The 24,933-nt window shown below is 37.2% G+C and overlaps 1 protein-coding gene across 2 annotated transcripts in view; it reads left to right on the plus strand.

Moving 5' to 3' along the window:
* Positions 1-24,933, plus strand: part of EPHA6 (EPH receptor A6) — an 883,820-nt gene that overhangs the window by 678,404 nt on the left and 180,483 nt on the right. For both annotated transcript variants that reach the window (XM_066348030.1, XM_066348031.1), the window contains one exon: positions 10,722-10,847. In XM_066348030.1, the coding sequence (XP_066204127.1) occupies positions 10,722-10,847 (126 nt within the window). The remainder of the gene's footprint in view (positions 1-10,721; positions 10,848-24,933) is intronic.

A 24,933-nucleotide genomic window follows, 5' to 3' on the forward strand; every position in this document is an offset into this window, starting at 1 on the left:
ATAACCTACTTTTGGGAGAAATAGAGGTTCAATTAACTGTAGCAAATGAAATAAATATCATGTAAAGAACTTCCAGAGCTTAAAGGAAATTTAGGAAAGTTCCAGTCCAAATTCATAATTTATAGGTGGGGAAATTTGGACATTTAAAATATTTACTTTTAAAATGTCAAAGAACCTTTATTTTAAATACAAATTAAAATACATTTTTAATAAATGTTTTATTCATAATCAGTTTCAAATTTTTTTAATTTTTTTGTTAATGCTATAATTTTTAAACATAATTTATAACAGCTATAATTTTATTATGCCTCTACAAGTGTAAAAGTAACTCAGGGAAATTTTCTTTTTAGCTTTGAAGAACTAACTCATAAAAATCAAGCCATGAAACTTCCCTTTTTACTTCAATATTTTTATTATGACCTACTGAACAACAAATTGTTAAATCTATAAAATTCATATTGCAGTGACCTAAAGTAAAAAACAAAAGTCAAAAGCAAAACAATAATGGGTCCATGATTGTTAATTATATTTGGTACTGAGAAATATGCACGGTGATTAGCTGTGCAAGTAGGTAAAGAGAAAAATACTAATTTAATTGTAGGCATATTTTGATTTATAAGAATTTAGGGCCCTGATTGGTTGGCTCAGTGGTAGAGCATTGGCATGGTGTGTGGATGTCCCATGTTCAATTCCCAGTCAGGGCACACAGGAAAAGTGACCATCTGCTTCTTCACCTTCTTCCCCCTTTTCTCCGCCCCCCCTTTCTTCCACTCCCACAGCCAAGACTTGATTGGTTCGAGCATATCAGCCCTGGGTGCTGAGGATGGCTCCATGGAGCCTCTGCTTCAGGCACTAAAAATAGCTTAGTTACAAGCATGACCCCAGATGGGGGTTGCCATGTGGATCCTGGTTGGGATGCATGCAGGAGTCTATCTCTCTGTCTCCTCTCCTCTCACTTAGAGAAGAAGAGAGAAAAAATAATTTAGAAAATTAGCAAAATTCTGTAATTGCGTCTTTGGCTTAGCTTGGCTGGAGTCATTTCCTTAAAATAATAATGTTATACCAAATATTATTTGATTTCTTATTTTGTACTAGAAATGCGTGTCATGGTACCAGGTGAAAAAAATAGGTGTCTCAATAACTATTTACTGAATAAATGAATAAGACCATGAATTAATAACAGAATAAATAAGTCAGTTATTCATGAGTAGAATAGTTCTCTTTCACATTCTAAGTCTAATAGAAAATTAACTCTCTTCTAGTCATTAGAAAGTGGCTATTGGTCTAGGAATTTAAGCAGGCAGAATACTTCCTTAAATCCTCACAAGAATCCTTAAGAAGCAATTTCCTACTTTTCATTCAATCATTTATTTACTCACTTATTCAACTTGCATTTATTGAAACCCTGCTCTCTGCATCTGCTGATCAAGTTAGAAGAGACTATTAGGCTTCCAGCTGGCCCGCCGCATAGATCATAATATGGCAGGAATATTTTCTCTACCAAACTAGACAGAGCAGCTTAGTTTTCCTTAGACTATATGTTATTATGTAAAGAGACCCAAAGGGGAGGTCTCCATGGAGTAAAAGATGCATTTTCTCAATGCCTACCATGAAACTGGCTCTTCTTACTATTGTTGGTCTTCCTCGCTGGTGATGTAATGGTTAGAGTCTGATGTTTCATCCACCATCATAGAAAACCAGGAAGCATATGTTAAAACAAAATTCTTCTCTACTGATGTAAAGCTATAAATTATTGTAACAAAAATAGAAGAGATGGGGGCTTGTTTGGGGGGAGTGGTAAAGGTGTTATATTGAATGAGACACTTGAATCCATAGTAACACAATTAATTTTAAAATTTAGCCTGACCAGGCAGTGATGCAGTGAATAGAGCATCAGCATGAGGTCCTGAAGACCCAGGTTCAAAATCCTGAGGTTACTGGCTTGAGCGTGGGCTCATCAGCTTGAGCAGAGGGTCTCTGGCTTGAGCATGGGAGTATTGACATGACCCCATGGTCACTGGTTTGGACCCAAAGGTCACTGGCTTGAGTCCAAGGTCGCTGGCTTCAGTCCAAAGTCACTGGTTTGAGCAAGGGGTCACTTGCTCTGCTAGAGCCCCCCAGTCAAGGCACATATGAGAAATCAATCAATGAACAACCAAAGCACTGCAACAAAGAATTGATGCTTCTCATCTCTCTCCCTTGTGTCCCTCTCTCTCTCTCTTGCAAAAAATTAATTTAAAAAGTGAAAAAAAAATAGAACAGAAAGATACATAGATGAAAAAACATGGGATATACAAGGAATAGAAGGAAACACATAGTTTGACAAAGAAAGGACAAATGAAATTAATAGGTAGGCAAATTGAGGGAGAGAAACTCAGAGAGAGAGAAAGTCTTTGAAAGTTCAGAAGTGAACATTCTTAAGGGAAAACAGCCCTTGGCATAGCATTTGATTTAACAGTCTATATGTTATCATTGAACTTTGAAGTTATTCATACTGTAGCTCAAAGGTACCATCATTAGTCTAAACCACACAATCACAGAGTGGCTACTATCTACCAGTTACAGAACTGAATACTGAACACTTAAGAATGAAGAAACTGCCTGACCAGGTAGTGGCACAGTGGATAGAGCATTGGACTGGGTCATGGAGGACCCAGGTTTGAAACCCCTAGGTTGCCAACTTGAGCACAGGCTCATCTGGTTTGATCAAGGCTCACCAGCTTGAGCCCAAGGTCACTGGCTTGAGCAAGGGGTCACTCAGTCTACTGTAGCCCCCCAGTCAAGGCACATATGAGAAAGCAATCAATGAACAACTAAGTTGCTGCAACGAAGAATTGATGCTTCTCATCTCTATCCCTTCCTGTCTGTCTGTCCTGTCTGTTCCTCTCTCTGTGTCTGTCTCTGTCACACAAAAAAAAAAAGAAAAAAAAGGAATGAAGAAACAATCTCTACTCTGAATGCATACATTCTCAATTATCAGCTCCTTAAATTTTTGGTCATGCACCTATCAGAGCCAAAGCTTTGTAGTTTATGAATACTAATTAATGTATGACATATAACTTCTATGTTAGTTCTATTAAGTTTTTGTATTTATTATAAAACAAAATATAAAAGGAATGAAATTAAAGTACTTTGAAGTAATATTCATTTTATACATTAATAGTGCAAAATTTATTAATTTAGGGTCTGATAAGTTTAATTTATTTTCTTTTTTTATTGACTTTAATGGGTTGACATTAATAAATCAGGGTATATATGTTCAGAGAAAACATCTCCAGGTTATTTTGACATTTGATTATGTTGCATACCCATCACCCAAAGTCAGATTGTCTTCCGTCACCTTCTATCTGGTTTTCTTTGTGCCCCTCCCCTCCCCCTATCCTTTCCTCTCCTCCCTCCCCCACCCCTCCCCCCCCATAACCACCACACTCTTGTCCATGTCTCTTAGTCTCATTTTTATGTCCCACCTATGTATGGAATCATGCAGTTCTTAGTTTTTTCTGATTTACTTATTTCACTCTGTATAATGTTATCAAGATCCCACCATTTTGTTGTAAATGATCCGATGTTGTCATTTCTTATGGCTGAGTAGTATTCCATAGTATATATGTACCATATCTTCTTTATCGAATCAACTATTGAAGGGCTTTTTGGTTGTTTCCATGTCTTGGCCGCTGTGAACAATGCTACAGTGAACATGGGGTTGCATGTGTCTTTACGTACCAGTGTTTTTGAGTTTTGGGTGTATATTCCCAGTAGAGGGATTGCTGGGTCATATGGTAGTTCTATTTTTAGTTTTTTGAGGAACCACCATACTTTCTTCCATAATGGTTGTATTACTTTACATTCCCACCAACAGTGGGTGAGGGTTCCTTTTTCTCCACAGCCTTTCCAACACTTGCTATTACCTGTCTTGTTGATAATAGCTAATCTAACAGGTGTGAGGTGGTATCTTATTGTAGTTTTGATTTGCATTTCTCTAATAACTAATGAAGATAAGCATCTTTTTCATATATCTGTTGGCCATTTGTATTTCTTCCTGGGGGAAGTGTCTATTTATTTTCATACTTGGCTTTAGTTAATATTCACACCACATACAGGGACAATATATACATATAATGTTATGTATTGATATTTAAGGCCTGGTTAGTTGTCATATGGTTGTAAGTACATATTTTTAAAACTGTTTGCAATGACTTTTTATGATCTCTTTATAGATCAGAATAGATTATTCTTGTATTTCCATTGCAATTGACAAAGCACTTATTTTAGGAGTTGAAGTCATGGAATTTTCATATTCTATGTCTTTGCATGTGCCGTTATTACAGATTTCTTCATGTGTATTCAAGATTGAGAACCACTCTGTAAAGAACAGCATGGTTTTCTAGGATCAACGTCTTGGGCCAGATGAAATCAAGGCTCCACCCTAATTGTTCAAGTCCTTAAAATAAATGAATACTTTGGCATTTTTCTCACTGTTTTATTATTTGAACACATGATCTTCAAAATTCTTCGATTGCATACCTCTAACAATAAAAATTTTGGAGCACCTTCCATGGAGAATTATGAATATATTTTATTCATAATTTATTTCATATACATACATGTGTTTTAAGTTTCCAATTCTAAATTTTGTCTTTTTTTTTAAGTGAGAGGAGTGGAGATAGAGAGACAGACTCCCACATGTACTCCAACTGGGATCCACCTGGCAACCCCCATCTGGAGCCAATGCTCTAACCAACCAAGCTATCCTCAGCACCTGAGGTTGACACTCAGACCAACCAAGCTATCCTCAGTACCCCAGAGCCTACACTCAAACCAATAAAGCCACTGGCTGCAAGGGGGGAAGAGAGAGAGAGAAGAGGGAGAGAGGGAGGGGAAGAAAAGCAGATGATCAAGTCTTCTGTATGCCCTGACTGAGGATCAAACCTGGGATGTCCACATGCTAAGCAGACACTTTATTCACTGAGCCATTAGCCAGGGCCAATTGTGTTTGTCTTTAATTAAGCCTGTGTATTCTTTGTCCTCACATAGATCAAAATGAGTATCTGCAAAAATACAACCTAATGAAAACAATTGGAACGAATCATATCTTAAAAGATCATATTATATGGATATTGCCCTCATTAAACATTTTGGTATCCCAATTAAATCATTGATGCATTATCTTTAAGGAAGGGATTTCTTCTATTACAGATTAGTGTGTTTACATGAGTGGGGTAGTCTGCATTAAAATATCTAATCAATCTTTAGCTCACTTTCTTACCTAAAAAAGCTTTATTTTTAAATTATCACTAATAATATTGTCTTATTTATGATCACTTACTTTAATTCTCACAAACAGTCCCATGAGGTAAGGTCAGTTGTTATTTTCATTTTACAGATGAGGAAAGTGAAATACAAGTTTATAGTTTGTCTTCCTTACACAAATTCTTAATGATACCTAATTTCCAATGTAAAGTTATTTCAGAGAGATTGCTGCAATATATATAAAATAGAATTTTGTTCATAGAGTTTGTGTTAAATATATTTTATTATAGTCTTTGAAAACTAGTTACTCTACAAACCAGATTATTTTAGATAATCTGAGTAATCAATATCCTCCATTAATTGATCAAGCCAGATGTGAGAATACAAACTATATCAACTTTTTTCACATTGTGGTATTATAACATGACCTATTGACTAACAATTTTTTCTTTAAGGTTCTTTACTTTTATACTATGTTTCTTGATAGGGGTTACTAGCATTTTAAGAGAGAATTCTCCTTTGTATAGGTAGTATACTACTTATTGCAATGCCTTTAGCATTCAGCCTGACCCTTACCCACTAAACAACAATATTGTCTTTCTCCACTCACAATTTTCAATACTCACTAAGGGGCATTGAGAACCACTGAGCTAATAAAAGACAGATAAATCCCTGATTCATGCAGCCAATGACTTACATTAATTTACCTTACCCACTAATTATGTAATAATGTCTATTGTCCATCTGATATCTGTAACTGTTTGAAATTTTAAATTTTATCAGAGTAAGATTACCAGATTGAGCAAATAAAAAGTCAGGATGTTGACCCTGGCCAGCTGGCTCAGTGATAGAGTGTTGGCCCAGTGTGTGGAAGTCCCAGGTTTGACTCCTGGTCAGGGCACACAGGAGAAGCAACTATCTGCTTCTCAACTCCTCCTCCTTCTCCTCCTCCTCCTCCTCTTCCTTCTCCTTCTCCTCCTCCTCCTCCTCCTCCTCCTTCTTCTTCTTCTTCTTCTTCTTCTTCTTCTTCTTCTTCTTCTTCTTCTTCTTCTTCTTCTTCTTCTTCTTTTCTCCCTCTCTCTCTCTCTCTCTATTTTTCTCTCTTTCTCTCTTACCCTCCCATAGCCATAGCTCAATTCGAGCAAGTTGGCCCTGAGTGCTGAGGATGTCTCCATGGCCTCACCTCAGGCACTGAAATAGTTCAATTGCTGAGCAATGGAGCAACAGCCCCAGATGGGCAGAGCATTACCCTGTACGGGGCTTGTCAGGTGGATCCCAGTTGGGGTGCATGCAGGAGTCTGTCTCTCTGCCTCCCAGCCTCTAAGTAAAAATAAATAAATAAATAAATAAATAAATAAAAGTCAGGATGCTTAGTTATCTGGCAACTCTAAATTAGAAACAATACAATGCTAAAATCACACTCTGGTCTCTCTTTAACCCACCAACTCAAGATCACTAGCAAACTGGAAACAAGTATTTGAATTTGAGATTTAGAAAAACATGTTGGCCTGGCAGCTTGGCTCAGTGGATAGAGTGTCATGCAGACATCTGCATTCAATCTCTGATCAGGGCACATGGGAGAAGTGATCATCTGCTTCTCTCTCTCCCCCACCCCGTCCCTTCTCTCCCTCTTCCCCTCTCACAGCCAGTGACTCAATTGGTTTGAGTGTCAGCCCCAGGTACTGAGGACAGGTCAGATGATTTGAGCATTGTCTCCAGCTGGGGGTTGCCAGGTAGATCCCAGTCAGGGTACATGTGGGAGTCTGTCTCACTATCCCCCTCCTCTCACTTAAAAAAAAATTTTAAGTGACACATCTTATATTTCAAGCTTATAATGACTAGAGGAATACTCTCATCACATAAAAATCTAATTTATATTAACAAATAATTAGTCTACTAAATGTAAAAACAAAATAATCATAAAAATTTATATTTCTTCTGCTACAGATATTGGACATTGTTTATTCTTCAGCTATGATATAAATGATTAATATATTCCACAATTACTTTAAAAAAATCCAAAGAGAGTTAGCAACTTAAGAAATAGAGTAAATCAGACTGAAATTATTTAATCCAAAAAGGTTCATGAACTTAATTTCTTGTGGAATAAGAGCTAAGGGGATCATAACAAAGAATAATTTTAGTTTTCCTGATTGAATCATGAAAACTTAGAGCCGCATGTTTCATACAATCTCTATTAATACGACTGACCTTAAGATAAGGCATCATTATCACATCATATGTATTCATGTATACCAGTTTTTCTGTTTGTCTGTTTCAGATATAAGAAAAAAAATGACAGTTCTTTAAGGAAGACATTTTATAACGAATAAAAGCTCTTTTACCTCATAGTAAAGAAACAGAGCAAAGCCATTATGACAGATGCAGCAAGTTTAGGAAAAGGAAAGCTACTATTAAATATAACAGGCTGTCACAACCACAAAAAAAAGTCATCAGTGTAATCATGGCAATAAAATTATATTTGTAGTTAGTTTCTTTCAAGGAGCTAAAATAATGGAAATCTTTTCAAAGATAACAATTTGGAATAATGTTGTCAAAAATAGCAAAAACTCAGATAAAAGTCCCGAAACGTGAAGCATATTAACACTGCTCTCTACATGCTTTTGTTTTACTTTAAATTTCCTTTTAAGATAATCGCACTTACATCCCTTTTGGTTTTCTGTGTCTGTTTATGTTATTCTTTCTCCTTGTGCTTTAGTATTTTTAACCAGCCATCCTATTACTTGGCTTCAAAATATCCATAATCAGCTAAAATTGGATTATTTTTGCTTTTCACGGCATACAATAAAATCTGAATTTCCCATAATTATTTTCCCAGTTGTAAAAATCACCATTTCTTTTGCAACTTTAAATAAGAATACAGTCTAAATATAGGATATAATTATCTCCACCTGGTATTTGATGAAGTTCCTTCCATATGAGCATTTTTTTTTTCAGACAGTAACGAAGCGTTGCGCATAAACACACATTAACTTTGTGCCCAGTGGTAAACATCCCGGGCAGTAGCAAAGGAGAAAGTCATTTCACTGTTCGGTGACAGTTGTCCCACCGCAGCTGTGGCCTACCGCTTGGCACTTTGCCACATCTCTTCATGTGTAAAGAACTTCAGCCCTGCTGGACAATTTTACTAAACCCCCATAAAAGCAACAACAAAACCCAGTTTATTCATAGTACATAATTTTCTTTCAGTGGTTTCTTTAATCCAATGTACCAGGCCTACGACTCGCCCATTAAAACACTCTCTGTAGGTCCTGGCCGGTTGGCTCAGCGGTAGAGCATCGGCCTGGCGTGCGGGGGACCCGGGTTCGATTCCCGGCCAGGGCACATAGGAGAAGCGCCCAATTGCTTCTCCACCACCCCCCTCCTTCCTCTCTGTCTCTCTCTTCCCCTCCTGCAGCCAAGGCTCCATTGGAGCAAAGATGGCCCGGGCGCTGGGGATGGCTCCTTGGCCTCTGCCCCAGGCGCTAGAGTGGCTCTGGTCGCTGCAGAGCGATGCCCCGGAGGGGCAGAGCATCGCCCCCTGGTGGGCAGAGCGTCGCCCCCTGGTGGGCGTGCCAGGTGGATCCCGGTCGGGCGCATGCGGGAGTCTGTCTGACTGTCTCTCCCCGTTTCCAGCTTCAGAAAAATACAAAAAAAAAAACAAAAAAAAACACTCTCTGTAATGTTGCTTTCATAAATACATCTCTAAAGACCTACAGAAAGGCTGGCCTTTCGTTGGTAACAAGTTTCTCCACAGAAGCAAGATATGTAGTGGGTGGTACACCAGATCTCTTTAATCCTGGTCAAAGTTCAAAGAAACCTCACGTTTTAACTTATTTTAGGTGCAAAATTTGTGTCGAGAAACAGTGAAGTCTCCTCAGAAAGAAAGGGCTTGCTCAGTCTGAGCATGGGAAGAGAGAGCTCTTAGGTCTCTCTATATGAACACTGCTGATCCTGACAGGATTCAGAAATCTCAAATGAGACGCATTTCTTAACAGCTATCAGTGTAACTTGTTAGACTGTCATTTTGATATAAATTTAGAATACCATATCAACACTAGTGTTGCCTCTGCACTGATACTGCATATATATTAAATTTTCTTCTGAATGATTTTAGTGGTTTAAAGGTCATCAGAATACCAAAAATAATAATGTTACTACAACTCCGAAGTGCGGGGTTTCTAGTTCGTATTCAGAGGAAAGCAATCTCTCAAATAAGAAGTGGCTCATTACTTATTTCTAATCGATGGTGGGCAGGTTTGTCGCGGGAGTCCATCAGCTCTGTGCTGTCACTATCTCTCCACAGGCCTCAGTGCGCTGCTCTGTAAAATGATAATTTTTTGATAGGATGATCTCTAAAGTCCTTTTTCACTGTGACATTCTTTTATTCTTTGATTCATTATATAATTCTATGGATAAATTTCTAAATAGTTTAAGTGTTTTTTTTCTTCACAATTTCCTTTTTAAAAATATAAAGCAAGCCCTGGCCGGTTGGCTCAGCGGTAGAGCGTCGGCCTGGCGCGCGGGGGACCCGGGTTCGATTCCCGGCCAGGGCACATAGGAGAAGCGCCCATTTGCTTCTCCACACCCCCCCCCTCCTTCCTCTCTGTCTCTCTCTTCCCCTCCTGCAGCCAAGGCTCCATTGGAGCAAAGATGGCCCCGGGCGCTGGGGATGGCTCCTTGGCCTCTGCCCCAGGCACTAGAGTGGCTCTGGTCGCTGCAGAGCGACGCCCCGGAGGGGTAGAGCATCGCCCTCTGGTGGGCAGAGCATCGCCCCTGGTGGGCATGCCGAGTGGATCCTGGTCAGGCGCATGCGGGAGTCTGTCTGACTGTCTCTCCCCGTTTCCAGCTTCAGAAAAATACAAAAAAATAAAAATAAATAAATAAAAAAATAGAAAGCATGTGGTTCTACCTTTGCAAACTCTCATGTCTTGTCCCAAATAGAAAAGTATAACAAATTAAGTAAGTACAGTGTATGTTATTTTCCTTCCCACTCTTTCAAAAACATGTAATTACTGTAAAGTACAAGAAGTTGTTTTCATTTTAAACACTAATACTAATAGATCTAGAGTAAAGCGCTGTTCCTTCTTGTGCAGCATAGATCTAATACTGAGTTTGTGGCTATTTTCTGCATATCTATAACTCATGCCGACATGAATTTTGCAAACAGGCAACACCAATAACTTGCATTTATATCCCTTTTGTCAAATGTAGCTTTATGAATTTTATTTTAGCATTTTGTAGCTTCTACACTCTCCTTAGTTGTAACTAAAAGTTTCCTTTCAAAAAAACTAGGTTGGTTTTTTTTTTTAATTTATGAATAAAAACCCATTCCATTTTTTAAAAATTTCGTAGCTTCCTTGTAAGGTTGATTGATGTCTTTGTTGATTATAGGTTTTATTTCAATTAAATTATCAACAACTTTTTCACAAAGCAGACTTTAAGTAATGTCAGTTTTTATCTCTTCAAAGGATCCTTCCCGGCCATTGGGGTGGAGACGTTCTGCCCCAGCTTCCTGAGGGCAGGATTCTTAAATAGCATCCAGGCTCCGAATCCAGTGCCCGGAGGAGGATCACTGCCCCCCAGGATCCCTGCTGGTAGGTACTTTGAGTGAAATTTTCTGCCACTATACATAGCAGTAGGACTGTGCTCACACTTGATAGATCCACAGTACAGAAATATGTATTTCTAAAATACATTGTTGAAAGAAATGCAAGTAACTTTTTTTTAAGATTTTATTTATTTATTATAGAGAGGGAAGAGAGAGAGAGAGAGAGAGAGAGAGAGGGAGAGAGAGAGAGAAGGGGGGAGGAGCAGGAAGCATCAACTCCCATATGTGCCTTGACCAGGCAAGCCCAGGGTTTTGAACTGGCAACCTCAGCATTTCCAGGTTGACGCTTTATCCACTGCGCCACCACAGGTCAGGCCAACAAGTAACTTTTTTAAATGCCATAACCACATTTGTGATACCCAATGCTGTGAAAATGGTATACAGAAAGTGGGGGAAAAACTGGTAACCTGAGCACCCAGTCAGCACAGTGCTGCCTCTTCTTTAAAGAAAGTTTTTACACAAATAAAACTAGAGCTTCACATCCCAAATGTGTAACTCAAGAATAAAAAAAGGATGAACTGAAACTACTTTGCCACTTAGTGATTATATAGAGATTTAACTAAAGTTTCTTTTCACTAAAGAAAAATAATTTGAGGAAAAGCTAGAAAGTAGAAAATTTGAAAGAAATTTTTGAGAAAGAAAATTAATATGCATTTCTCCCTAAAAATAACAACCTGACCAAAGCCATATTCTATCAGTGAGAGAAACAAAATATAGGCTATTGAACATTTTTAAATGCAATTTTCAAGTTTAGTAAATCAGTTTATGGATTATCCATGGTATGATTATAATCACAAACTGTTTTCTCTGTCATTTTATAAACTGTCCAGCTTCCTTTCTCCCTTGTACCAGAAGGTTGTATTTTTCTGATATGAGAAACAGGGAGGCAGAGAGACAGACCCCTGCATGCGCCCGACCAGAATCTACCTGGCATGCCCACCAGGGGGCGATGCTCTGCCCATCTGGGGCATTGCTTCATTGCAACTGGAGCCATTCTAGCACCTGAGGTGGAGGCCATGGAGCCATCCTCAGCGCTGGGACTAACTTTGTTCCAGTGGAGCCTTGGCTGTGGGAGGAGAAGAGAGAGACAGAGAGGAAGGAAAGGGGGAAGGGTGGAGAAGAAGATGGGCACTTCTCCTGTGTGCCCTGGCCCACTTTATATTTTATATGTGTCTTAGCAAAACAGCATTAGGATATTGATTTAGGGAGTTTTTTATTATAATTCTTATCTTTTTATCATAATTAATAATTATGCAATAAATTATGATGATGCCAATATATTCAGGAAGGCTGGCCCAGCCTTCATTGTACTGGGAACAGTTAGAAGACTGGTAAATCCAATAAAATCAAAATCCCAAAATGCGTATTTCTTGCATTTCTAAGCAAAATTACACCAACACAGCCCAAGATTATCACATTGACAGTTTTCTTCTGCCTTTTAATTATGCTTGTCTACTTAATTAAAACATACAAAAAGTAACAAACCATAAATATGCTTTAATGCTATTTAGTTTTACCACTAGATAGTTACTGACATGGTTAGAGGCTTTGTGACCAACCAAACCACAGTAATAGAGTAAAAACCAAAATTATGTCAATTAAAAATTAGCAATTTTAATTCTAATGAGTGTTTGCCAGCTTTATTCTCTCCCTAGAAACAAAAAGGATATCAGTTATACAGGAATTTTGCTGTTGCAAATATAAAAATGTAGCTTACGTATATATTGTTAATATCTCAGTGATGAATCGGTGATTTGTACTGTAATGGCTTAATTCCTAACTCTTAATGACAGATCTCGGTGGATTAAGGTATGTTCGGCAGAAATTACTTAAGGAAGTTCAGTAATGACTTGAATTAATCATCATCACTGATTTAAAAAAATAATAACCCTTGTTGCTTAGCCAGAGAACAATAGAACAAGCCGGTGTTTCTGCAACACAGAGGCAGGAACAACATTCCAGAGAGGAATCTAAATGAACACTCTAGCTTCTATTCTTCAAGAGGCTTTCAGCCAAATTTGCCTCTAGCTTTCATGGAAGAGAAAACTCAGTTCAGTTTTCATGACTTAAATATAAATCAAGTGAAATAAAATTGCTTCATAAAAAGTTTATAGATCTAAACTTGTTTCTGTTCCCTCAAACTGAAGTTAACTCACTTTTCCTGACTTTTATATAACTCTAATAAGTGATCCTTATAAACTTTCTGTACTTTTCAGTAATGACTGCTATGATTTCCAAGGTAATTTTTATCCTCTTCCATTCAACTATCGCTTGTTTCCTGAGAATTTTCTTTTATACTTTTGTAATGGAATTAAGCCATAGTCATGAATTTTCATTGTTTCATATTTAAAAAAAAAAAAACCCTCAAGTATTTCTCTGCCATACAGTAGCTGAACTGATGATCCTTGAAGTTTGCACGAGCAATTTGAGCACAGTAAGCGGTTCTTCCCTTGACCTATACCATGGCACTATAAAAATTTGGCCAAAGTTTGATGTCCACTTGGCGGTAATTAGTTTGCTTTCTCTCAGCTGACTCTATGTCACAGTACTTTGAGGGTTCCTGAAGATATGTGCTGTGTCCTTCAAAGAATCACAAAACCTGTCCTAATGATGGTGCTAATTTACACTAACTGCAATTATAGAATTATTGAATCAGGAGACCCAGAAAGCTCCAAGCCTGAAATCAATATTTATGTAACAGTTGTCAATTACTCATGCTATTTACATTCAGCCCTTTATCTCCAAGGGTTTTGCATCCATGGATTCAACCAAGTACGGATGGAAAATATTTGAGAAAAAAATCCCAGGAAGTTCCAAAAAGCAAAACTTGAATTTGCCACACACCAAGCACTATGCTAAATTCTATATGCTATGTAGGGTCTATGCAAATGCAACTCATTTTATATAAAGGCCTTGAGCATCCATGGATTTTGGTTTCTTGGTTGGAGAGGAGGAGTGGAATCAATTCAGTACAGATTCTGAGGGATGACTATGTAAACTTTCTCATTTCTAGAAAGATCTAGTAAAGGCTTGTTATTTTTAGTTTCAAATACAAAAACACATCAGGAAGTAGTTGGCTGAAAGTTGAATAGCAAGTATATTCACATAATGAATGCAATGCCTTTCATAGAGTAGTCACCCAATGAAGTAAGAAAATCACAGGAGAGAAGAGAAGAATGAAAAGTGGAAAGAGAGGGGAGAAGATTGGAGAGAAGGGAAGGAGATAGGGAAAGAAGAAATTAGAATGATAAAACGGAAATTATATTTTTAATATCAAAGTCTTTCCCACTGTATTTCTCCCCATTAAAATAAAATTCTATTTCTTTGATTTTAATTAAAAAATCCATTATTTAACAAAAAATGGGCCCTGGCTAATTGGCTCAGCAGTAGAGTATCAGCCTGGCATGTGGACCTCCCGGGTTTGATTCCCGGTCAGGACACACAAGAGAAGCAACCACCTGCTTCTCTACCCCTCCTGCTACTCTCTCTCTCTCTTTCTTTCTCTCTCTTTTCCTCCCACAGCCATGGCTCAAATGATTCAAGCAAATTGGCCCCGGGATTGAGGATGGCTTCATATCCTTGCCTCAGGCATTAAAATAGTTCAGTTGCCAAGCAACAGAGCAGCAGCCCCTGATGGGCAGAGCATCACCCAGTAGGGGGCTTGCCAGGTGGATCCCAATCAGAGCACATGCAGGAGCCTGTCTCTCCCACCTCATAATAATAATAATAATAATAATAATAATAATGAAAGAATGAATGAATGTTTATTCTAAATATGTTATCAGGCATATACTCTAAAATGATAATAAGCTTGCTCTCTTTGCTATATATAGTTATTTTTTTATTTAATTCTGTAGTCAAACAGTACTTAAAAGTGGGATAGATAGAACATTTTAATATGCCGTTGACTATTTATTATACATAAGGTCTTAGACTGATGACTCACTTTATGACAGACTCTACGTCTACCAAAATATTTTATACAATTGAGGGTTTTACATGCTTAACATACACAAATGAAAGCAGAGAAAGTCAATGAGAAATAAAATTTTGCAATAATAACAACGGAGCAATATATGGAAATTTTACTGATTTGGTGTTCTATGTCACTTTACAATAATTATCTGCCATCACATGATATCTGAAATTTACATAAAATCTAAAAATTACTATGTATCTTAAAAACAAAACCTATTTATAAAATATAAAAGAATATTTATTAGCTGATGATTACTTAGAAAATGATATCCTAGGTTGAGTATGATTTGGATCAACAAAATTCTAGTTTGCATTTTTCCGTCAGTTTTCAGTCACTTGTGGGAGACCGGAAAAGAATATTTTCCACTAATAAAGTAACTCATACATGTAGATTGGATTCCAGGCCAAACTGAAACATAGCCTTAAACCAACAAGCTTTGTCAATTTTAACTTAAGCCTGTGAAAGAGGAAACAATGAAAACAGGCAGCATGTGGGATTTAGAAATGGATGAATTCTGAGAAAATAAAATCAATATTTAAAATCTCCTTAATACTTCCTTTGCGATTAGTCTTGGAAACTCTCTCATTTTGAGGGGCTGTTCTTCCAAAGCACCATCTCAGCTTGTCTGCCTGTTCTTTAAATAGAGTGCTGTATGTAGAACACCTCTTTTGATATTTTGATATTTTTACCTAAGCTTCTTTCTGTGTCTGACACGTGTTAGGGTCACAGTAAATGGCAAAGATGGAGTGACTAGTTGTCTTCACATTATGGCTTTGGCAATACCGCAGGACCCCTCTGCCTATACACGGAATCAAAGAGCAGGAGAAATTTGAACACATGGGGATTCAAAAATGAGATCTGCAAACACTAAATATATACTTAATAATGAAATTTAATATTATTTATTTCTTTACCCATTGGAAAGAGATTTGGATGTGCCTTAAACTCAAATAGCCAAACCTTTATTTAATATCCTCATTACTGTCCCCTGACTAGCGATGTTAGGAAATGAATTCACAATCCAATTTTCTATAAACCAGTAACAGATCCATGTAGACCACTTGTATAGCAAAGGGCTTACAATATGGAGCCAATAATAAAATGTCTTCAAAGTCTTTTAACAATAATTATGAATATTTTTTATAGTTCATGCAAAACCCTATCTGATATAGAATCAGAGCAATTATTGCATGTATTATATTATTTTCAAGTCAGATGTGGTGCTTTTTTTTTATTCAGAAGGCATGTAGTTTAGATGTTAGAAATAAGCCAGGAATGACAAATAAGATTGGAGCTGCAGAGAATCTAGGACCTAGTGAATATATTATCAGGTTTTGATGCAGGTAGAGGACTGCAGAAGACAGTACCGCAAATAAGCAAAACTAAGTGGCAGGTGCAGGAGGGATATACAAAGAATTAAGGAAAATTGGCATGAACTCAATACGCCAAGGGAAATCAAACTGCAGTACAGAAAAATAAAAGTAAACCATTTTATTTCTTCATATGCTCAGGCATTCTAAAAAAAAGTCAGTAACTTCGGTTTAGGTTCCCAATTTGACATTTCAAAATTAATCGCTTTTGACAAGACATGTTCTGTTGACTTGTTCTTCTGAGGATGGTTATCCTTTTTATATTTTTGTAGCAGTCATGACAATTTGCCTATTTTGTATTTAACAAAATATTGTATAATAAATATACATAAAAGAGACAGTGGTTTACTTTTTAGTAAAAGATATTCGGGGGGGGGGGAGGAAATCTTCTTTAATTGAAAGTTGTATATTTTACACATTTCGGCAGTTGAGAATGTTGCCAGTTACCCTGAATGGGGTGTATGTGGATGAGTGTTTGCACGTACCTACTTAAACCATAAGCTAACTATCAAAGGAATAGGAAAATTGGATTTAATTTGCAAAGTAGATCCTGAATAAATGATTCAAAAATGTAAACTGTGGTAAAAAGAAAAACTCATCCGGATTCCTCACTGCAGGTTTCTTTATTCCTTGTCCTTTGTGTGACTTCAAGCCCCTACAGGCCCCTCAATACCTTGCGGTGCGGTTTCCCTTAGAGAACTCTCCTTTTCAAAAGTTTGTGCAGCTGCAAGCTCCAGCAGGAAACCCTGCAGAACGGCAATAATTAGAAAACTAGCTCAGGGACTCTGGGGCAGGACTGGGCGGAAGACCAAGATTATTCTATTTCAGGACTCAGGAGAGGAGTGAGGAGAGAGAGTCACTGATAAAATGACAATGAGAACACACCCAGCCAACAGAAGCACAAGGAAGGTGATGTGAGTGAGTGTACTTAGTTGTACACCCACAAGCATCCCCTTTCAGATGTTGGCAACACTGTTAATGATAGGTTCGACAGTCATTTAAGAACATGTTCGGGATGTCGGAAAAGCCTCTCGCGCCAGCACAGAGGGGCTAGCTAGCCAGACAATGTCGAGGGGGCACCCCGTCTGCTTTCTCTAGTGTTTTAAATCAGTGAGTTTCAAAATACATGCAGATCATCCTTTGGTTCTTTGACTTAGGTGAGGAGAAATACACAGAAGGTTACAAAACGGTTTAAAACTTAAGACAGCTTGAAAGTACCACTTGGTATAAGAAAAGTCAAGATGGGAACATTTATAAGATTGAAGGTATAACTTTATAAGATTTAAGGTATAACTTGAACATTCAGATAACATTCAGTTTATAAAAACTTTAATCATTGTAAAGTTTTACAAGTTTAAGAACTCCTGTGGACAGATGGTCCTGATACTGGGGAATAGGTCTTGAACTCAGATTCCTTATGGGTTATACTTTCTTTCTTGCCAAAAATAACATAGACCCTCTTCCTCCAAGAAAATGGATATGAAAAAATACATGAAAAATATTAAAAGGGCCTTTGAGTAATCTCCTAATTTTTATAAGTTCTTTTTACTTCTCTACTACTAGTTTCTTTAATAGTGTTAGCCTTTGACCTTAGCTATGTCTTCTCATTAGCATAAATGCTTCTTTTATCTTACTAGAACATGACTCTTTCTAAATGTTTGCGTACACTTTTAGGGGGGTTCTGGAACCCTGAAATCCATAAATGAAGAATCGCATGTTCTTAAAAAGTCAATGTTCTATATATACAGTTATAGCTAACTGACATAGTGAGCATCATCATCTTTATGTAAGACCGACGGTGTGTTAAAAAAAAAAAAAAATACAGGGCTGCAGGATGCATTTGATATCAAGGTCCTGAACATTTACAAAGAGAATTTCTTTTCTTTTTTTTTACTGCCAGAGAGACATGAAAAATCTTAAAAGAGCCTTTGAGTAATCTCCCAATTTTTTCTAGTTCTTTTTACTTCTCTATTTTCAGATTCTTTAAATCGTTTTAGCCTTTGATCCCAGCTCTGCCTTCTTACTAGCACAAGTGCTTCTTTTATCTTATTATTATCCGAATAAGTTCAAATCCTAAAAAATCTGGATCATATATATAGTATATGACTGCTTAAATTCTCAGCTGAGAACGTATTTCCCCCCTGGACACCCTCTTGCTTTATTATTACAAATTGTGCCATCTACGTATTTTGGTCCTATGCAAAGAAACTATTGACACTTTCAAGAGATGCTTCCAAGAATTTGTTTCTCACAAAGAAATATTCTGGAAGGCTTGGCACAGCTTGCTAAATTAGCTGAGTCTCCATGTGAATCGGCATTTCATCTTTGTGCCGGTATGTTGTGTCGGTGTGTTTGTGCCTTAAATGCAAACGTGACAAGGAACAGCTGCTCAAATGCCCCTTCCTCTTCAGAGAACCACGTGGATGCCCACAGGGCAGCATGCACACCCTAGTGAGCCGCTGGGCTACTTAAGAACATGAGTAAGGTGGGGATAGAGCAGCCCTGTCACAAAGCATGTCTCATCTCAGTGTTCCTTCTTTCACCTTACAAGACAAAGCAGAGTGGAAGTTGCCCGCCGGCACAATGTTGGCTTTTCATAGTTCTGTTCACAGAGGTCTTACAGGCAGTGTATTTAGCAAACTGGAATTTAAAAAATGAAAATTAAACCTCTCACGAGAGTTGCAGAAAAGATGAAAAAAAAAAAGTAACATTTTTCATGGGAGGAAAAAAAAAAGGAAAGTAGTTAATAGTTTCATTTATATCATATGTATGATGCATTTAACAAATATTTTCTCCATTATAATTAAAATCTCATCATAAATAACATATGAAGTTAATATACATTCAGTATATCCTGCCTAGAGTTTTGTGTTTTTTTTCCTTTGGATTAGTGAATGATACAAAAGACCGAAGACACTTTTGAAGCCAAAAGTAAAGCAGAGGATTTGAAACAGTTCTGGAAAATAGGATATTTCTACTTTCTCCCAGATGCTTTAGAACTCTTTTTGGAAACATTTAGGATATGTTAATAGTTTCCCCAGTGTTTTCCCCAGAGGTTTTGCAGAAACATCACAGGCTACTCCTAAATGTTCTCATCTATACTTTTTACAAGTGAAATTTCAACTGGTAAAAGTTCTGTCCTTTGAATCCATATATATGTATATATTTTAGGATAATTCAAAATAAATTGATTTGTAAAGGAAACTTAAAATCATTATCATAAACTGAAATTGGGAGGTGGGGAAAGCAAAATCTAAAGGTTTTCTCCAGCAAATGTCCAGAGCACATATTTGCTGTTCGTGTAGATACCATAGGACTTTATGGGGCTTTAAAACCCTAGAGCTTCTCAGAGACAAACATACTTGGGAGCAACACAGCGCCCAGTTCATAAGGCCCCTCCAGGGTGTGTTTCTAAGACAAGGCATTAAGATTTAGGGTAATACTTTGTGTTCTCCAGATTACTAATGGAGACCCAAGTTTTATCTGGGGGAAATGACAAGCACACAGACTCTGGAGCCAGATCGCCTGGCCTCAAGCCCTAGCTCTGTCAGCTGTTCCATGTGTCTCTGGACAGGTTGCTTGAACTCTCAGTGCATCCGTAATCTTTTTTTTTTTTAAGTAAGTAAAAGACAGGGAAGCAGAGACAGACTTTTGCATGTGCCCGGACCGGGATCCACTCAGCAAGCCCTCTATGGGAAGATACTTTGCCCATCTGGGGCCACTGCCCTGTTGCTCAGCAATCAAGCTATTTTAGTGCCTGAGGCAAGGCCATGGAGCCATCCTCAGTACCCAGGCTAACTTGCTCAAACTATTTGAGCCCTGGCTGCAGAAGGAGAAGAGAGAGAAGGCAGAGGGGTAGGGGTGGAGAAGCAATCATTGCTTCTCCTGTGTGCCCTGACCAGAAATTGAACCCAGGACTTCCACATACCAGGCCGACACTTTATAGCTGAGCCAAATGGCCAGGGCCTGTACACTGGTAATCTTATCTATTAAATTGAACTATTAATTATATTCACCACCAGGGTTGAGATGAGGACTAATAAATTAGCAAGTGTAAAACCTTTAGAACAGTAATTAGCAAATCGAAGAACTTAGTTTTTAAAGTCAGTAATTATTAACATCTGTGCTGATTTAGATATAGTATCTATTTTTAAATTATTTACACAAAAGGTTTTCACAGGAAAAGTCAAGGACAAAGGCACCATAAAATTATTTATCTGATATATAATTTAATTAAGTTTCAACTTATATAGTTTTTCAAGTCATGAGAAAATTCTCAGATGTGTTTTGTTCATTGCCACCTACTGGTAATTAAACTATTGATTATTGCATAATCAATTATATCTTTCATAATAATTATAATGCAAAAAGTCAAAAATCAAATAATTTCAAAATATGTGTTTTTAATTTGATCATTGTTATATTACTTTTATAAGTATGGAAGTGATAGAAAATAAAAAAAGCCATTTATTTAAATTTGTTATTAAAGTTTTGCAATATGGTTAGTGTCTTATAAAGACACATTCTAACATCAGGCATCTTTGGCAATGAATTCTCTTGTCAATGAGACACTTCTAATTGAGAAGAAATCTTTTTTGCCCAGGTGGCAATTTTCAGTAGAAAGAAAGAATGTTGAGTATTACTAAAGTAAATGGCTACAGATGATATGACACTGCTCTCTGGAACTGGCAGGAAAATTATGTTTTGTTTCTTTAGCCTCAAACCTTTTATTCACTCTATAGAACAAATCTAGATTAAGAAGTGCTAGTGCTTTCATAATGCAGATCACTCCTAATTTCTGCTCAGCTGGTTTATCACTAAAAAAAAAAATGATTTATTCTTCAACATTTCTCCAATTTAATCTCAATATTTAAAAAAAGCAAAATAAGGAAAGAGAACCAAATCAACATAGTTATATGGATTTAGGAGTTTCAAATAGCTCTAAAGTTAAAAATCAAGTCCAGATTTACCATAAGACCAGTTGTTACTGATACAAATCTGTAGATAGAGTATAAAAGTTATAGCATATCTTGTTAGATAGAAATATGAATCTACTTTTTATAGAAGCTATTACTAAAAAACTGCATATCATAGTATGTTATTTATAGTAATAATATATCCATTTTAATTATTTTATTCCAGAAGTAACTATTTTGTTCATTAAAGCAACTTCAAACCTATTGATTTCAGGAGTATAGGATTTAAAATGACTTTTAGGATCGTAAAGAAAACTCCTAACTATATTGATATTAGTCATTTTTAATAGTGAACCTTACCTCTGAAAGATACTTTTTAGTTTAGGATTAAACATCTAGTCAGTAATGTAAAATATAATATTTCCATTTACCCATTCATTCTTTTAGCTGTTAATGGGGAGATTTAATACTTAGTACCAGATATATTCTCTGTATTTTAAACACATCTGATTAAAGTTCATACTTCAGGCAATGAAGGAGGTTAAATTATGTAATAATTTGTAATCTGCAGATATACATATGATGAATATATAGTATACAGATGAGCATACTAAGGCAGTGAGATAATACTGAGTTATGTAAGCTCACTTGCCCAGAGTAGAAAAAGTCTTCAGTATCCTGCTATCTGACTCTAATCCCACAACGTCAAACTACACTGTGCTGAGTGTGCTGAGTACACAAGGAATAAAGGAAATGACCATTCCAATTTGTCTGGGACATGACAATTTCAGTGCTAACACCAGAAATTTACAGTATCATATAAATAACTTGCAGTCATTTTTACTTTACTATAGGATATAAAAGAATGTTCATGTCCATATCATACTACAGTAAAATATGAAAATGATCCATTTTTATAAAATGATTTTTGCTATAAACAAATATAAGAAGCATGAAGCAGATAATTGTGCACACAAGGCAAAGAAAATAAATGTACAGTACCATTTTTGTGTGCCAACTATTGCTAGATACTGTACTAATTATATGCTTTCTCTGCTAAGCTTTAGAGAAATCATATGTAGTCTATAATATTATCTTCATTTTATGGATGCAAAAGCTGAGAGAGCTAAACTTGCCCAAGATCATGCAGCTCCTAGGTATCTGAGCTGATGTTTGAATACTGTTTTTTCTTCAAAATCATGTTTTACAATGCAAATAATTTAGGATTTATTAATTTGTCATTTGATTATTTAAGAACCTCTTTCTTGGCCTAAAATTATTTCTAGAGAACACCGTTATATTTGTGTTTCTTCTGACATTTTATCCAAAACATAAAATTGAATACCTACTCCTTTTTTTTAAACGAGAGAAAGAGAAAGAGAGAAAGCAAGAGACAAGAAGAGAGAGAGAGAGATGAGAAGCATCAACTTTATAGTTGCAGCACTTTGGTTGTTCACTGATTGCCTCTCATATAGGCCTTGACTTGACGGAGAGTAGGGGGGAGGCAGGCCTCAAGCCAAGCCAGTGACCCCTTGCTCAAGCCAGCAACCTTAGGCTTCAAGCCAGTGACCTTTAGGCTCAAGCCAGAGATCTTGGGATCATGTCAATGATTCTGCGCTCAAGCCAGTGACCCCACGCTCAACCTGGCAAACCTGTGCTCAAGCCAGAGACCGCCAGGTTTCAAACCTGGGACCTCGGAGTTCACTGTATCCACTGTGCCATCCCAGTCAGTCGAGTAACTAGTCTTGTGACTAGCTCTGCGCTCAACAGTGAATTTAAAGAGAAAAATTAAACACAAGTCCTGACCTCAACGGCATTTTCGAGTGGGAGGCAGACACCTACCTAGTTGACATCAACACCATACCAGAAGTGTTATAGAGTTGTTTGATTATGATATAAAGGGAGGAGAAAGGAAACGAAGTATACAATTTTACAAGTGGAGATACTGAGAAGGCAGTCTTCCAAAGAAAAGAGGAAGGTACAAGTAGAATCATACTTAGGGGATTATGAGTTACCTAAAGAATTTGAAAAACAAAAGTGAGGGGAAGAAGAGGAGGTAAAAGATGACACTAGAAATAAAGGTAAAGGAGAGATTATGAAGGAATTTTTTTTTTTTGTATTTTTATGAAGCTGGAAACGGGGAGACAGTCAGACAGACCAGCACGCCCACCAGGGGGCGACGCTCTGCCCATCCGGGGCGTCACTCTGTCGCAACCAGAGCCACTCTAGTGCCTGGGGCAGAGGCCAAGGAGCCATCCCCAGCGTGCCTGGGCCATCTTTGCTCCAATGGAGCCTCGGCTGTGGGAGGGGAAGAGAGAGACAGAGAGGAAGGAGAGGGGGAGGGATGGAGAAGCAGATGGGCACTTCTCCTGTGTGCCCTGGCCGGGAATCGAACCCGGGACTTCTGCACACCAGGCCGACGCTCTACCACCGAGCCAAACGGCCAGGGCCAGATTATGAAGGAATTTAATTGCTAAGCAGTTCAGACTTTAATCCTGCAGCAAACAATGCAGTAAGTAAAACGGTCTTTAATGGAGGGTGGACCATTAGCCCTTTGTAGTAATTGTTAGCTTATTTTTATCCCTCCTCTCACTCTGAAGTCCATGAGAGTATGGACCTTGTAGTGAGTGAGGATGTTTCTCCAGGAACCAGAAATGATATATAATAACCATTTACATATATATATATTTGATTAATAAAATTATACAGGTTTAAGGTATACAATTCTGTAATACATCATCTATATATTATATTGTGTTCACCACCCGAAGTCAAGTCTCCTTCCGTCACCATTTATCACCCTGTACCTCTTCTACTTCCCTCCCATGTCCCTTTCCCTCTAATCAACACCATATTGTTGTCTAAATAATATGATTTTTTTCCTTTGCTTAATCCCTTCACCTTTTTCACTCAGCCCCCCTGTTTTCTGTACCTATGAGTCTCTTTCTATTTTGTTTGTTAGTTTTTTCATTAGATTGTAAATATAAGTGAAATTATATGGTACAAGGTCACCCCAATAAGTTTAATAAAAATTTAAAATATTGATATGTATATATCTTTGATATATTACAGAATGTTCAAAATAATGGCTGTACAAGCATTAGCAAGTTATAATTAGTAAACAGTCATTGTAATAAGTCCAGAAAAACACACCAAGTTAGAATATGGGCAGTAATAATTTTCTATAGAAGCAGCACAACTGAATAACTTAAGGACTAATGGGTTTGATAAAATAAGAAGTTCAATATTATAGTAGTGTTTGTTTTGTTTTTTTCTTTTACATTCTGGAGTGCTGTGAGATGAGATTACTAGGGAGAGAAGCAAACTGGGAGCTAAACCTGGCAGTATATGTAATACCAAAAGGAAAGGCAAAGATTGAACAAGTCTAGGTGATAAAGACAACTGGTGGATCACAGGGCTGGTTAGGAAAGACGAGGACTGACTAACAAAGCCTTACAGCTTTGGTCTATAAATAGTGCCTGAGAGCCCCGTGGCATAAAGGGTAAGAGTTGAAGTTCTGAGGCAGACTGCCTAACACTTCCACTTCCTAGTTGTTTGACTTTAGGCAAGTAATTTAATATTCTATCCCTCAATTTCCTTATCTGTGTAATAGGGATAATAATGATATAGTAAATATAAGTGAAGTGCTCATAAACTCTCCTTATTCTAATAAGACTAACATTCTTAGGGAGAAGATACTTTTTCAAATATGCTTTTTATAAAGTATATACGTTTCTGTGACAGCAATAGGCAAGGTAGGTTGTAAAGTTGTGACTATGGGCAGAAGAGGTCAGCAGTCATTGAAGT

Source organism: Saccopteryx leptura, chromosome 8 (genome assembly GCF_036850995.1).
Source record: "Saccopteryx leptura isolate mSacLep1 chromosome 8, mSacLep1_pri_phased_curated, whole genome shotgun sequence".
Classification (NCBI taxonomy): domain Eukaryota; kingdom Metazoa; phylum Chordata; class Mammalia; order Chiroptera; family Emballonuridae; genus Saccopteryx; species Saccopteryx leptura.